Source organism: Nicotiana attenuata, chromosome 6 (genome assembly GCF_001879085.1).
Source record: "Nicotiana attenuata strain UT chromosome 6, NIATTr2, whole genome shotgun sequence".
NCBI classification, from domain to species: Eukaryota; Viridiplantae; Streptophyta; class Magnoliopsida; order Solanales; family Solanaceae; genus Nicotiana; species Nicotiana attenuata.
This window is the reverse complement of record NC_031994.1, coordinates 1,525,845-1,542,007: the sequence shown is the minus strand read 5'-3', so window position 1 is coordinate 1,542,007 and position 16,163 is coordinate 1,525,845. Positions and strand designations below refer to the sequence as shown.

The window sequence follows — 16,163 nt, the reverse complement described above, 5'->3', positions numbered from 1 at the left end:
AAATAAAGTAAGTTACTTACTTCAATTACTGGTTAAAATATTGTACTATCAGTGTATATTTGGTCCTATCATTGAGGTTATATCTTGAAGTAGATGATTTAGGAGGGAAATATCTCTATCCATACAATTAATACCAACATGAGTAAACACCAACACTAACTGCTAAAAATGATTTTAAACATTATGATTAAGACTAGTGAATCAATTTAAGCCTTGGCAATGCATGGCTAGAGCTTCATAATCTCATAATCCAGACCCCTATAAATTTCATACCATATAATATCTTTCTTATAAATGTCATTGACAAACCAATCTCCTCAAACACCAGTTTCATTCATCTAACTTCTTCAATCCAAAAATGGCGAATGCTCGTATTGCAAAGTTTGTTACTGAAGCAGCACCACCACAGTTTGTAAATGTAATGAGAAATCGAGCATCGAAGATGTTAGAGACGATCAAAGAAGATGATAGAGAAGCAGCTAGCTCGAACGAGTCATCAATTTCTTCGAATTATTCGAGTTCATCTTCAAAATCTATGAATTCTAAGTATTTTCTTAAAAAAGTTCAAAGGTCTTTTCCTTTATTTGGAACTAAAGCCTCTTCTTAGTTAGGCTCTCTTTATTAATATTCAGGGTTTAGGGTTCAGAGTTTAGGGTCTTTATATTAATGTTTATCCGATGTCCGCAGAACTTGAGTAGAGTGACTAGAGTCCAAGATTTGCTGAGACTAGATAAATGTTGATGAAATGTAACTAAAGAGAAAAGTGAAATCAGTCCATATGAGTACTGGTTAAGTTTGTACGGTAGTTTTATAATGGATCGTATAGTACAAAAATAACATAACCTATATGATCCCATGGGTGAAGTGTGGAAAGGATAGGGTGTACGCATACCTTACCCTTATCTTGTGTGAGATAGAAAAGTCGTTTCCGATAATATGTTGTATCGTATATATATATTATCCATCCAAAATCAGTCATAGTGAAGCAAGATATTAAAAGTTATTTTTCATTATTATCAGTCTCTCTTTCAATAATATTTGGTTGAAGTTCAAACAATGATAGAGTATTTGAAGTTGAAGTAGAAACAAACGAGTATTTAAATGTTGAGTTGTATTTGAGTATAAATTTTCACTATGGAGAGTATTTTTGACCTTAGCTATGTTATTAATAACATAGCTAGTGTAATCCTACAGATGGAGTCTGGGGAGGGCAGAGTGTACGCAGATCTTGCCCCTACCCAGGGGCGGATCTAGAGTGTAATATATGGGTTCCCGGGAACCCAGTAACTTTTGCGTAGACCCTGTATTTTTGTTAAAAAATTTATTAAATATCTATTTGTGAACCCAGTTATTATTGTATATTAATTTGAAATTGTGACAGGAACCCATATACTTAAAATCCTGGATCCGCCTCTACCCCTACCTACCTTGTGTGAGATAGAGAGGTTGTTTCCGATAATATATTGTGTCGTATATTATCCATCCAAAATCGGTCATAGTGAAGCAAGATATCAAAAGTTATTTTTCATTATTATTATTAGGCTCTCTTTGCACAATATTTGGTTGAAGTTCAAAAAACGATAGAGTATTTGAAGTTGAAGTAAAAAAGACGAGTATTTAAATTTGAGTTGTGTTTGAATATAAATTTCCACTACGAAGAGTATTTTTAACCTTAGTCAAAAGTACATGAATAAATTCAGACTTTTTTCGAAGTATTTTAACACGTGTCAAGATTTTGATCGAGTTCAAAGCTCACAGTTCAGTTAGAGCTTCATTACGTAAACGAGGTAAAATTAAATTTTTTTTGTATAGTAAAGGGGTGAATTTGTAAAGGAAAAAATAAATTGTCCTCACTTAGTGTAAGTCACAATTTGATGCAAACACTAGATGCGGAAAACCTTTGGGTTGCCTAAACAAACACTTGAATCTAGGAATACATTTTTTGAAATATAAATAAAAAAAACAGTCATAAAATAAAAAGAATTTTTTTGATCTGAAAAATCTCATTAGAGGAAAGAAAAATTGATTTCTTTTACTCTTCTTCCCTATCTGATTATCTTCCTCTAGTGGGGTTTTTCTATTTTCTTTTATATCCTTTATCAACATTCACATATCCTTGAATCCTGTTATGTTTTTTTTTTTTTTTAAAAGAAAGAAAGTAAATCTATCATTCCTTGAAAGAATATACATATGAACGTTTCTTCAAGGGAATATTCTCACTTATTTTCTTTGAACACTTTGGTAATTTTGTATTTGATATAAATGTTTATTATTTTAGGCATTTCTTGTTGGATAGTAGTAAGTTGATCAAAATCCAAACATGGATTTATTATGATCATGATAAATATTGAATCTTTTAGCATTAACTGCAATTAGATCCATTTTTTGAAGCCTATATTCATATTACTAGTATCAATTATCAATCATTTTTGTTTGGTATAATTTCTTAAATGATTCTCTTATTATAGACACAAGCAAGATTATTGTTACATTTTTTTTATTGTTGTTACTGCTTGTTGATACTGCTCATTTTGGTTTTGTCCTTGAGCCGAGTGTCCTCGGAAACAGTCTCTCTACCTTCACAGGGTAGGGGTAAGATCTGCATACATATTACCCTCCCCGGATCCCATTTGTGGGACGATACTGAGTATGTTGTTGTTGTATGTTTGATGTTTGAAATCGGCATGGCAATGTCCAAAATCGACGTTGAATCGTTACAAGAAACACTTAATATTCAAGAACAACTTATAGAGAAGCTATACAATGAGTTGGATGAAGAAAGTGAAGCCTCAGCTAGTGCTGCTAGTGAAGCGTTATCGATGATTTTACGTCTTCAAGGCGAAAAGGCTGCAGAGGAAATGGAAGCAGAACAATATAAGAGATTTGTAGAGGAAAAAATGTGTCATGCAGACGAGTCATTATCCATTTTTCAAGATCTTATTCATGAAAAAGAGATGGAAATAGTTGCTTTAGATTATCAAACACATGCTTATCGATATAAGTTATTAAGTATAGGCTGTGATGATATTGAATTTAATGAGGATTTGTTTCATAAGAATGAAAGTTTTGATCAAGAAATGAGTGTTCAAGCTATTGGGAGGTGTAAATCAGCTCCAAATATTCCACAGAAATATGCTAATCAGATAAAGGGAAATCTTGATAAAGATGAATATATATATCAGTCAAGAACGCGATTTGAATGATACTTCAATGGATGGAAGTATAGATTTATACTGTGAGAAGATTGAAAAGTTGGAAGAAAGAGTGAAACAGATTGCTGGTGCTAACTATGCGAAATCGTGCAGTAGTGAGATGAAGTCACATTTACCACTTTCTAAAAGAAACTCTTGTAACAATTTCCTCGACGTTTACCAAGTTAAGCATCGAGGAAATAATCAGAAAATGGAACGTCTGTGCGTTCTGCTTCTCCTCCGAATGTTCTTGATGTATTTGAAGTCCCTCGAGCTATTAAAGACGACGATAAGATGATATGGAAGAGCGATGAAAGACAACATTTTGTCCCAAAAGAGGCTGTGAAACAACTTGTTAAAGATCAAACTGATTGCCTTAAGAAATATTTAGTACCTATGCAGCATGAGAACAATTTACATAAAGTAGGTGAAGCTGCTGCAGTCGACTGTCATTTGGCGATTTGCACTACAACTAGTGCTACAGAAACAGAAGAGATTCGTCGTCTAAATAGGACGACTGAGATAGTTGAAGTTGAGGTACAAGGCAAGAATCCGACAGACACGAAGAACTAATGTTGTTACATGAGATTAAGGAGCAAATAAATTTGATGCAATCTGAAGTTAGAAGTTGGAAAAATAAGAAATCCCCTACAAGAGATGAGTTATCTGTAGTTTCTCTAACAGAGGTACAACTCCCTTTTACTGTTTTTTTTTGTATATATTTTGCTTGCAATAAGTCTGTATATATGTGAAAATCTTGACAATGTGTTAAAATGGTGGACAGGTAATGGTTTGCTTTTGGCTCTGATATCAGCTATCAAAAATCTTTCAAATTCTAGATGTTAGAAATTTGTACTTATTATGCTTTTTTTGAGTATTGTAACAGTCCTTTTGGCATTTTTACAAGAATGCCCACAAAGGGGTGATTTGATTATAAAATTGATCACTAGTGACTTGTAAATGTTGTATGTTTCTTGAATCTGCAACAACTTAATTTACCACATCAAGAACATGATATCAACATGATATTTTGCTTTGAATTTCCCTCTATCTTCTTGTGAGTTTTGGTTGTAAGTTATCTCTACTGCAGTTTATAGTTTAAGCTAGAATATTTGTACTGACTGGATAGATAGATATATATATGCTTTGGATTGGATCTTCACTGGTGCTTCTCTTGAATTATCTGACCATCTCATCGAAAAACTTAACATGTTACATAGTAAACATTTTTAACTATTTCTTACTATGCTCCTTCATCGTACAGATCTGATTCTTTTTCTTGCGTCAAGTACGTTGAAATACTTTTTTGGTCAATAGGTGGTGGCGAGACATCAATATCCGACCTTTATTGACTCGGTACTGACCTATAAAAAAAAGGGGCAACCCGGTGCACAAGGCATTCTGTGTTCACGTAAGGTCCGGGGAAGGGCCGCACCCAAGAGGTATGATGTAGACAGCCTAACCTAATGCAAGCATTAGTGGCTGCTTCCACCACTCGAATTCGTGACTTATGAGTCACATGGAGACAACTTTACCGTTGCTCTAAGGCTCCCCTTCACGGTATTGTATTGTGCGACAATTTTTTTTAGAAAGTTTAAATTGTAGGGAATATTTTTAAGATTGCTTAATTAGTAGTTAACAGGTTTCTTGGTTCAAGAGAAAGTCAAACACCATCTTATAGAAAATGATCATATCTACAGAAATTTATTGAAGCATACATCCACCATTTATTATAGAACAAGTCATCTTGCTTTCCACAATGGGATTTCTTAATTAGTTCATTTCCCAGATTTGCATATCATATGTTGTCTTAATTATACGCATTTATCAAGCTGAGTGGTGTATTCATTTGTCTTCAATCTTTAAATGCATATTAATAACAAGAAAGAAGTGAGAAATCTTGTTATTGTTACTGCTTCTTTGACTTTTTCACTACTGCATTTCTTTCTCGATACTGTTGTGATTATGCATGCTTGCTTTGAGTCGAGAGCAAATCGGAAATAACATCTCTATCTGCACAAGGTAGGGTAAGGTTGTGTATTCTTGTTCCCATGGCTACCAACTCATCAGAAAATATTGATCAGCTCAATGAAGTGATAGTAGCCATGGTACCATTTCCTGATTATAGCCATCTCAACCAGCTTTTCATTCTTGGTTGCTTCATCGCTTCCCATAATATACTAGTACATTTCCTCTGCCTTGCTGATCGGAACCAAGATTTGAAACTGCGCGTCCAAGGTGATCTCAGGGCCTCAAACATCCATTTCCATGACATTTTAGTACCTTCTTCTCTGGCAGGAATAGAAGATGCTGGACACGGTCTGCCTTCGATTGTAACATTTATAAGAAGCCTCATCGATCCCATTCAAAGAACGTGTATTGATCTCTCTACCAATGCAAAGAGATTGGTCATAATTCATGACTCCATAATGATGGATCATGTGAGGGATGTTCATTCATACCCGAACGTGAAGTCTTATATGTTCCACTCCATTTCAGCATTTGCCAGATATTCTTTGCTCCGACAAAGTATTGATCACATATTTGATGATGATGATGATCATGAAGAAATGATCGAGAAAATGCAGTATGAGTTTCCGTTGTTGGAGAGTTCGGTTGCACCATTTGCGGCAGTTTTACTTAGAAAGGAACATGAATGGAAGCTCAACTCGGGAGAAATCATGAACTCCTGCAGAGAACTAGAAGGTAAGTACTTAGATTTACTTGCCAATGCAAAAGACAAGCCGTGGTTGGCTGTTGGTCCACTTCATATGCTGCTAGAATCACATGACTCTAGCAATAAGAGTCATCATGAATGCCTTGAATTTCTCGACAAGCAAGACGTTAATTCAGTAATATTGGTCTCGTTTGGAACAACCACTACATTCTCACAAGAGCAAGTCAGTGAGCTCGCGCTTGGTTTAGAACAAAGCAACCATAAATTTATTTGGGTACTAAGAGAAGGTGATAAAAAGATGGAAAATGAGAAATTTGAAGAGAAAGACGGGAAGATTGAATTACCAGAAGGATTTGAAGAAAGAACAAAAGGAAGAGGAATGGTAGTGAGAAATTGGGCGCCACAATTGGAAATCTTGGGGCACCCGTCTACGGGTGGATTTTTGAGTCATTGCGGATGGAATTCTTGTATCGAGATCATTAGCATGGGAGTGCCTCTAGCAACTTGGCCAATCCAATACGACCAGCCTTATAACGCTATTCAGGTAATCAATGTGCTGAAGATTGGAACCTCTGTGAAGAGTTGGGCTCGTCGAGAGGAATTGGTGACAACATCAACCATTGAGAAAGCTGTCAAGACTTTGATGGGTACGACAGAAGGAGAAGAGATGAGGCAAAGGGCGATGGAGTTGAGCAATAAGATCAAGAGCTCTGATAGCCATGGAGGACTTGCACGCAAGGAAATGGAATCATTCATATCCTATATTACCAGGTAACTTCGTCGAGATCAGAAGAAAGTCAAGAAAGTCATCACGACATGGCCCTTTCAATCTTTCTTAGTTATGTTGATTAATCTTTTATCATTAGTAGTTCATAATCTCAAGGCCAGTACTAGATTAAAGAGGATGACTGCTTCCTGTATTTTAATAAAACATTAGCTACCTTGATATTTATGAGTTTTTACTCATACTACTAGTTTTGTGGTAGCAGTTTGATTTGTAATCCTTTTAGACTATTCTTTCAATACGAAGATAAAATTTGAATCAACCAAAGATCTAATTCTGCAAGGGAACCCTTGGAGCAACGGTAATGTTGTCTCCGCGTGAGCTATAGGTGAAGGGTTCGAGCCGTGTAAGCAACCACTAATGCTTGCACTAAGATAGGCTGTCTACATCGCACCACTTGAGGTGCGGCCCTTCCCCGGATCCTGTGTGAATGCTGGATGCTTTGTGCATCGGGCTGCCCTAAGCAAATATCTAATTCTGAATGAGCACTAATCCTGAGAGTAGAGCATTGACAATGTGTTAAAATGGTGTACAGGTAATGGTTTGCTTTTGGCTCTGATATCAGAAAGCTTGCAAATTCAAGATGTTGAAATTTGTTTTTATTATGCATTTTTGAGTATTGTAACTGTCTTATTGGCATTTTTACAAGAATGGCCACAAAATTGATCATTAGTTGGTTGTAGATGTTGTATGTTTCATGAATCTGCAACAACTTAATTTACCACATCAAGAACATGATATCTTGTGAGATCGAGTCACCCCAAGAGCAAGGTGGAGAGCTCTTGGAGGAAGGGAATAAAAAAAAATATGATATCAACATGATATTTTGCTTTGAATTTTCCTATATCTTCTTGTGAGTTTTGGTTGTAAGTCTCTACTGCAGTTTGTAGTTTAAGCTAGAATATTTGTACTGACTAGATAGATATATATGATTTGGATTGGATCTTGAATGGTGCTTCTCTTGAATTATCTGACAATCTCATCGAAAAACTTAACATGTTACTTAGTAAACATTTTTTTTTTACTATTTCTTATTGTGCTCCTTTATCGTGTCGATCTGATTCTTTTTCTTGCATCAAGCACGTTGAAATACTTTTTTGGTTAATAGGTGGTGGTGAGACTTCAATTTATGACCTTTATTGATACGGTATTGACTTGTAAAAAGAAAAAGGCAATCCGGTGCACAAGGCATCCTGCGTTCACGCAGGGTCCGAGGAATGGCCACACCCAAGAGGTGTGATGTAGACAGCCCAACCTAATGCAATTATTAGTGGCTTCTTTCACGGCTCGAACTCACACGGAGACAACTTTACCGTTGCTCCAAAGCTCTCCGTCATGTATTGAATTGTGCGACAATTTATTTAGAAAGTTTGAATTGTAAGGAATATTTTTTTAGATTGCTTAATTAGTAGATAACAGGTTTCTTGGTTCAAGAGAAAGTCAAACATCACCTTATACAAAATGATCATATCTGCAGAAATTTAGTGAAGCAAGCACCCACCATTTATTGTAGAACACATCTTGCATACAACATAGGGATCTCTTAATTAGTTCATTTCCAAGATTTGCATATCACACGTTGTCTTAATTATACACATTTATCAAGCTGAGTGGTGCATTCATTTGTCTTCAATCTTTAAATGCATATTAATAACAAGAAAAAAGTATGAGAAATCTTGTTGTTGTTACTGCTTCTTTGACTTTTCCACTGCTGCATTTCTTTCTCGATACTGTTGTGATTATGCAAGCTTGCTTTGAGACGAGAGTTTATCGGAAACAACATCTCTGTCTGCACAAGGTAAGGTAAGTCTGCGTACTCTCTACCCTCCTCAGACCCCACTTGTGGGATTACGCTGGGTATGTTGTTGTTGTTGTTGTAAAGAAGTATGAGAAGTTTGAAACAAGTATTTCTGTAGTTAATCCCTAAACTCATTGCACATTATCTATTTCTCAGTTATTTTCTGCTTCTTCCTATGGCTACCAACACATCAGACAATATTGATCAGCTCAATAAAGTGATAGTAGCCATGGTACCATTTCCTGATAATAGCCATCTTACTCAGCTCTTTGTTCTTGGTCGCTTCATCTCTCATAATATACCAGTACATTTCCTCTGCCTTGCTGATCGGAACCAAGATTTGAAACTGCGCGTCCAAGGTGATCTCAGGGCCTCAAACATCCATTTCCATGACATTTTAGTACCTTCTTCTCTGGCAGAAATAGAAGATGTTGGCGATGGTCTGCCTTCGATTGTACTATTTATAAAAAGCATCATCAATCCCATTCGAAGAGCGTGTATTGATCTCTCTACCAATGCAAAGAGATTTGACATAATTCATGACTCCATAATGATGGATCATGTGAGGGATGTTCATTCATACCCGAACGTGAAGTCTTATATGTTCCACTCCATTTCAGCATTTGCCAGATATTCTTTGCTCCGACAAAGTATTGATCACATAGTTGATGATGATGATCATGAAGGAATGATTGAGAAAATGCCGGATGAGTTTCCGTTATTGGAGAGTACGGTTGCACCATTTGCGGCAGTTTTACTTAGAAAGGAACATGAATGGAAGCTCAACTCGGGAGAAATCATGAACTCCTGCAGAGAACTAGAAGGTAAGTACTTAGATTCACTTGCCAATGCAAAAGGCAAGCCGTGGTTGGCTGTTGGTCCACTCATATGCTGCTAGAATCACACGACTCTAACAACAAGAGTCGTCATGAGTGCCTAGACTTTCTGGACAAGCAAGACGCTAATTCAGTAATATTTGTTTCTTTTGGAACAACCACTACATTCTCACAAGAGCAAGTCAATGAGCTCGCGCTTGGTTTAGAACAAAGCAACCATAGGTTCATTTGGGTACTAAGAGAAGCAGCTAAAAAGATGGAAAATGAGAAATTTGAAGAGAAAGATGGGAAGATTGAATTACCAGAAGGATTTGAAGAAAGAACGAAAGGAAGAGGAATGATAGTGAGAAATTGGGCGCCACAATTGGAAATCTTGGGGCACCCGTCTACAGGTGGATTTTTGAGTCATTGCGGATGGAATTCTTGTATCGAGAGCATTAGCATGGGGGTGCCTCTAGCAACTTGGCCAATCCAATACGACCAGCCTTATAACGCTATTTTGGTAACCAATGTACTGAAGATTGGAACCTCTGTCAGGAGTTGGTCTCACCGAGAGGACTTGGTGACTGCATCAACCATTGAGAAAGCTGTCAAGACTTTGATGGGTAAGACTGAAGGGGAAGGGATGAGGCAAAGGGCGATGGAATTTCTGTTAGCCATGGAGGACTTGCGCGCAAGGAAATGGAATCTTTCGTATCATGTATAATCAAATAACTTTATAGGCCGTATTGTTTTAATACACGACTAAGGAGAAAGACAAGTATATAAGCCTTAATTCTCTTATCTTTTTCCTTATATGAAAGACTAGTAGTCACATTGGAGGTTTTTCTTCAAAACTATGTAAATAAACATAAAGCTCTCAGTTCTATTATCCACTGTTGGCATAACCTTGATAGCCAATGGAAGAAGCAGTCTTATATTGCTAAAATAAGAGAAGTCCAACTTCAATCGAGCTAGATCAGTGTATATCAGACATTCATATTTGAGAATTAGTAGATTATGATCTTAGTTTTAGAGCTCATTTGAGTAGCAGTTTAATTCTCATAATCTTCAGATCATCTGAAGGGGATAAAGGTATTTGAACCTTAGTCTTGCATTTTTCTCTTTTTGGGACAGAGTTATTCTATATTTATATTGGCGCGAGGTAGCAAGGACCTGTTAAATTAGTCCAGGTGCAGAAAAAAGTTGGCTCACACACCACTGTTATCAAAAAGCTAATCAGTTTGGACTGTCTTGGTATAAGAAACTAAAATATACATTCATGCATCAGACAAATAAATGCCATACATCTGAAAGTTTAAATTGTAAGGAATAATTTTTTAGTTTACTTAATTATCTGTTTAATAGGTTTCTTGGTTTAAGATCGAAGTCAAACACCACCTGATTGAGCCTTAATTTGTTGAATTTCTTAAATCTTCATATCACATGATGCCTTTATTGTACACGTTTATCAATAGAGTGGAACATTCATTTCTATTCAATCTTTAAATGCATACTAACTTGAAATAAGTATAAAAAGTGCAGCCCGGTGCACTAAGCTCCCGCTATGCACGGGGTTTCGAGAAGGGCCGAACCACAAGGATCTATTGTATAGAGTCTTACCCTGCATTTCTGCAAGAGGCTGTTTCCATGGTTCGAACTCGTGACTTCCTGGTCACAAGCAGCAATTGTACCAGTTACGCCAAAGCTCCCCTTCTAACTTGATATAAGTATGAGAAGTATGATACAAGTATTTTCTGTAGTTAAGCATCTAACCATATTATATTGTACGTCACTCATTTCGCAGTTCTTGTCTTCTTCTTCTTATGGCTATCAACTCATCAGACAATATTGATCAGCTTAATGAAGTGACTGTGGCCATGGTGCCATTTCCCTATTATAGTCATATAAACCAACTTTTCATCCTTGCTCGCTTCATCGCCTCCCATAATATGCCAGTACATTTCCTCTGTCTTGGTGAACGGAACCAAGATTTGAAGCAACGCGTCCAAGATGGTTTGGAAGTCTCTAACATTCTTTTCAATGACATTTCGCCACCTTATTAAAGCAGAAGACACCAGAGAAGCTGGCGATGGTCGGGGCATCGCTTCTAATCTTCTTGAAAAAACTTAGCGAGCCCATTCGTAGAATATGCCTTGAGCTCTCGACCAATGCAAAGAGATTAGTCATAATTCATGACACCATAATGAGGAGTTATATGGGGGATGTCCATTCATTCTTGAATGTAGAGTTCCTATAAGTTCCACTTTTTTTCAGCTTTTACCAGATATGCTATGCTTCGACAAAGTATTAGTGACATATTTGACGATGATCATGACAAAATGATCCAGCAAATGCAGGATGAGTTTCCGTTGTTGGACAGTTGGGCTGCAGCCGATATGGCAGTGTTCGTTAGACAGGAACATGAGTGGACGCTCGGCTCAGGGTAAATCATGAACTCCTGCAGAGAACTGGAAGGTAAGTATACCTAGATTTACTTGCCAATGCACTACACAACAAGTGGTTGTGGGCTATTGGTCCACTTCTGTCACGACCCTAACCGATGGGCCGCGACGGGTGCCAGAGTCCTACCTGTCGAACGCCCTTAAACATATGTTTAAGATATAAACATGAATAACATACGTGAGGGAAACCTGTCCGAAAGACATATATACATATACATGCGGAATATAGTGGGGCGAGCCGGCAAGGCTGCTATAGACAACTATATACCAAAACTGGAAGCCGACAAGGCCACATACTATCCAGCTATTATGGCTACAAACACATCAGACAATATTAATCAGGTTATGAAGTAATTGTGGCCATGGTTCCATTTCCTTTATATAGTCATATAAACCAACTTTTCATCCTTGCTCGCTTCATGGCCTCCCATAATATACCAGTACACTTCCTCTGTCTTGTTGACCGGAACCAAGATTCGAAGCAACGCGTCCAAGATGGTTTGGAAGTCTCTAACATTCTTTTCAATGACCTTTCGCCACCTTGTAAAGCAGAAACACCAGAGAAGCTGGCGATGGTCTGGGGAATCGCTTCTAATCTTTTTGAAAAAACTTAGCGAGCCCATTCGTAGAACATGCCTTGAGCTCTCGACCAATGCAAAGAGATTAGTCATAATTCATTACACCATAATGAGGAGTTATATGGGGTATGTCCATTCATTCTTGAATGTAGAGTTCCTATAAGTTCCACTTTTTTTTAACTTTTACCAGACATGCTATGCTTCGACAAAGTATTAGTGACATATTTGACGATGATCATGACAAAATGATCCAGCAAATGCAGGATGAGTTTCCCTTGTTGGACAGTTGGGCTGCAGCCAATATGGCAGTGTTCGTTAGAGAGGAACATGAGTGGACGCTCGGCTCAGGGTAAATCATGAACTCCTGCAGAGAACTGGAAGGTAAGTATACCTAGATTTACTTGCCAATGCACTACACAACAAGTGGTTGTGGGCTATTGGTCCACTTCTGTCACGACCCTAACCGATGGGCCGCGACGGGTGCCAGAGTCCTACCTGTCGAACGCCCTTAAACATATGTTTAAGATATAAACATGAATAACATACGTGAGGGAAACCTGTCCGAAAGACATATATACATATACATGCGGAATATAGTGGGGCGAGCCGGCAAGGCTGCTATAAACAACTATATACCAAAACCGGAAGCCGACAAGGCCACATACTATCCAGCTATACATAACTGTCTACAAACCTCTAACAGAATATACAACTGTACAAGGACGGGACGGGACCCCGTCACACCCATATATGTATACAAACATATCATACCAAAATCAAAAGCAGCTCCGGATCAAGTGGAGCACACCAACCCTCGCTGATCAAGGATCCTAAGAAGGGGGACTATCAGCTTGTCTACCTGCACCTGCGGGCATGAAACACAGACCCCGTGAAATAGGGTGTCAGTACGAATAATGTACTGAGAATGTAAGGCATGAAAATCAGTACATAACAGACATAGATGAAACATGGAATAAAGAATTCCGCCTGTAAGTCTAAATAACTTTGTAAATCCTGAAACATTTATGATCTCATGCACGTGCGTATAATGTCGTATCATGCATAGGTATAGGTGTACATAACACCATCAAGCCTCTGAGGGCATCCCATCATATCATCTCGGCCACTGTGGCAAAATCATCAACATATACCAGCTGATCAGGGGGTGGTGCGTATATAACGCCGTAACCTTTTTCCATATATATATATATATATATATATATATATATATATATATATATATATATATATATATATATATATATATNTAACGTACCGTAACCGTTTTACCTACTAACTATATATTATATATATATATATATATATATATATAACGCCATCTAGTCATGGGTCAATGTAAATGAATGCAATCCATGAGAACTACGTCAATAAAATCTTTCGGAGTGTCATAAGACCATTACGCCTCTGATTAATATCATGACATAGACTTTATCAACTTACGTATTTTTGGAGACCCATGAACAGATGATAGAATAATAAGACTTGTGGGAAATCAAGAATATAAGCATCTCTACGAATGGAGTCATTTATTGAAGTTGTGTATTTGCTCGTTTCGTTTATGTCGTATGGATCATGCCAAAAGGAAAGAAGGGATAGCCTTAACATACCTGAGCCGATTCTCTTGACAATCCTTTTAACACATGCCAATCGCGACGAAACACGTAAGGGAGAGATCGAAATAGGGAACGACCAAATTCAATCACAACAATAGCACAAACCAAATGCCTACCAAGTGCTCCATCGTGTGTTATTTGGTATTGTAGTAGGAAGATGTTATGTATTCTTTTGATATATTCCAATGTGTCTTTGTAATGGAAAGAGCACTATATTTAGATCACTTGAAAATCTGAAAGACAAAATGAAGCAAAATGGTCACAACTTCTATGTATGTTGCAACACGTGATGAAGAAATGTGTTTGAATAGGTGTGGGCCCACTTCATATGGTGGCTTAGCCACATAACATTAGTTTGAAAGGTGGCCTGCCACGTTGGGGAATTTTAACCTTTATCCAATAATTTAGGTAATATCCCATTATCCAATAATTAATCAATTACTCACATAATTAAGAATTATTTCAATTAACTTAAAATATTACTCACTTTTAACTTACCTTGTACCCCTTACTATCATGATCATGTAGTACCTTGTATGGCACTAGTCCATAAATACCGGATATTATGGCTAATATCGTATTTTATCCCAAATCAACAACCTTCAACGAAACTCATTTTCTTTGATTCGTTTACCCTTAACCTTCACGGTACTTACTTATGCTTGTTATAACTAGCATAAATGCTTATAACCTCAAAAGATAATTTCATCCCTGAGTCTAATACGTCGATTAACTGAAGATAAAACTTTAACGTACGAAAACGTGAGATGTAACATCTTCACGTGCTGCTAGAATCACGCGACTCAAGCAACATATCAACTCGTCATGAATGCCTAGAATTTCTAAACAAGCAAGGTGTTAATACAGTAATATTCGTCTCGTTTGGAACAACCACTACATTCTCACAAGAGCAAATCAATAAGCTCGCGGTTGGTTTAGAACAAAGCAACCATAGGTTTATTTGGGTACTACGAGAAGCGGATAAAAAGATGGAAGTCGAGAAATTTGAAGAGAAAGATGGGAAGATTGAATTACCAGAAGGATTTGAAGAAAGAACGAAAGGAAGAGGAATGGTAATGAGAAATTGGGCGCCCCAATTAGAAATCTTGGGGCACCCGTCTACAGGTGGATTTTTGAGTCATTGCGGATGTAATTTTTGTATCGAAAGCATTAGCATGGGGGTACCTCTAGCAAGTTGGCCAATCCAATACGATCAGCCATATAATGCTGTTTACGTAACCAACATGCTGAAGATTGGAACCTCTGTAAAGAGTTGGGCTCGTCGAGAGGAATTGGTGACAGCCTCAACCATTGAAAAAGCTGTCAAGACTTTGATGGGTACGACAGAAAGAGAAGCTCACTACAAAAAAACTACTTAAATTCGTCCAAGAAAACCGACCGAAATTGGTCGGATATTATAAACAAGCGATCGATTTCCGACCGCTTTTAATTACTCGAAAAAATGATAGTCGCTAATGTGTTGCGACCAAAATCGGTCGGTTTATTCAAAGCGTTGACTGACTATCAAACTTCATTTACCGACCGAAATCGGTCGGAAATTTCAAAAATCTAGAGATTTCATTTGAAATTAGCAATAAGATCAAGAGCTCTGATAGAAGTGGAGGACTTATGCGCAAGGAAATGGAATGTTTCATCTCCTATATTATCAAATAACTTCAAGCCCGTGTTATTTAATACACGGCCAGATCAGTGTATTCATATTTGAGCAATAATAGTTTTTGTTCCTGCTTTGGAGCTCATTTGACTAGCTCTTTACTTCTCACAATCTTCAGATCCTTGCATGGAAATTGAAGAGTCTTTAAGAACATAGTCCAAAAGAGTAGTTGGATCGGCTATATGAATCCTCACTGACCGTGTTTTAAATTCACCTCAAGACAACATTTTACAAAAGTAAAAACGAAAATAAACTCAGATGTCTTGAGTTCAAATCCTAAAAATAAAATAAAAAATCTTTCAGAAATGTGTTACCCCTCAAAAATCAAAATTAATCGAGTCAATAAACTTAGACACCAGATAGTAAAATAAAGCCCATCTTCAAAATCTGCATATGACAAGATGCTCTTATTATACACATTTGTCAAGAGAGTGGCAAGTGCATTTATGCTCAATCTTTAAATGCACATTAACAACTAACAACAGAAGTTTGGTATGCATTTTATTGAACATATGATACACCACCAAAGGATGTGGTGCACTGGAT

The 16,163-nt window shown here is 37.2% G+C and overlaps 2 protein-coding genes and 1 long non-coding RNA gene across 3 annotated transcripts; all 3 read left to right on the top strand.

The window, feature by feature from the left end:
• On the top strand, positions 269 to 4,140 carry LOC109226463. The gene is made up of 2 exons (XR_002068059.1): positions 269 to 3,877; positions 3,976 to 4,140. It is a non-coding gene; the product is annotated as an uncharacterized LOC109226463 (long non-coding RNA).
• Positions 5,243 to 6,643, top strand: LOC109227570 (zeatin O-glucosyltransferase-like). The gene has a single exon (XM_019392770.1). The coding sequence runs from the start codon at positions 5,243 to 5,245 to the stop codon at positions 6,641 to 6,643; it is 1,401 nt and encodes a 466-aa protein (XP_019248315.1).
• On the top strand, positions 8,319 to 9,992 carry LOC109227569 (zeatin O-glucosyltransferase-like). Its single transcript, XM_019392769.1, has 3 exons — positions 8,319 to 8,455; positions 8,607 to 9,274; positions 9,349 to 9,992. The coding sequence occupies exons 1-3, from the start codon at positions 8,319 to 8,321 to the stop codon at positions 9,990 to 9,992; spliced, it is 1,449 nt and encodes a 482-aa protein (XP_019248314.1).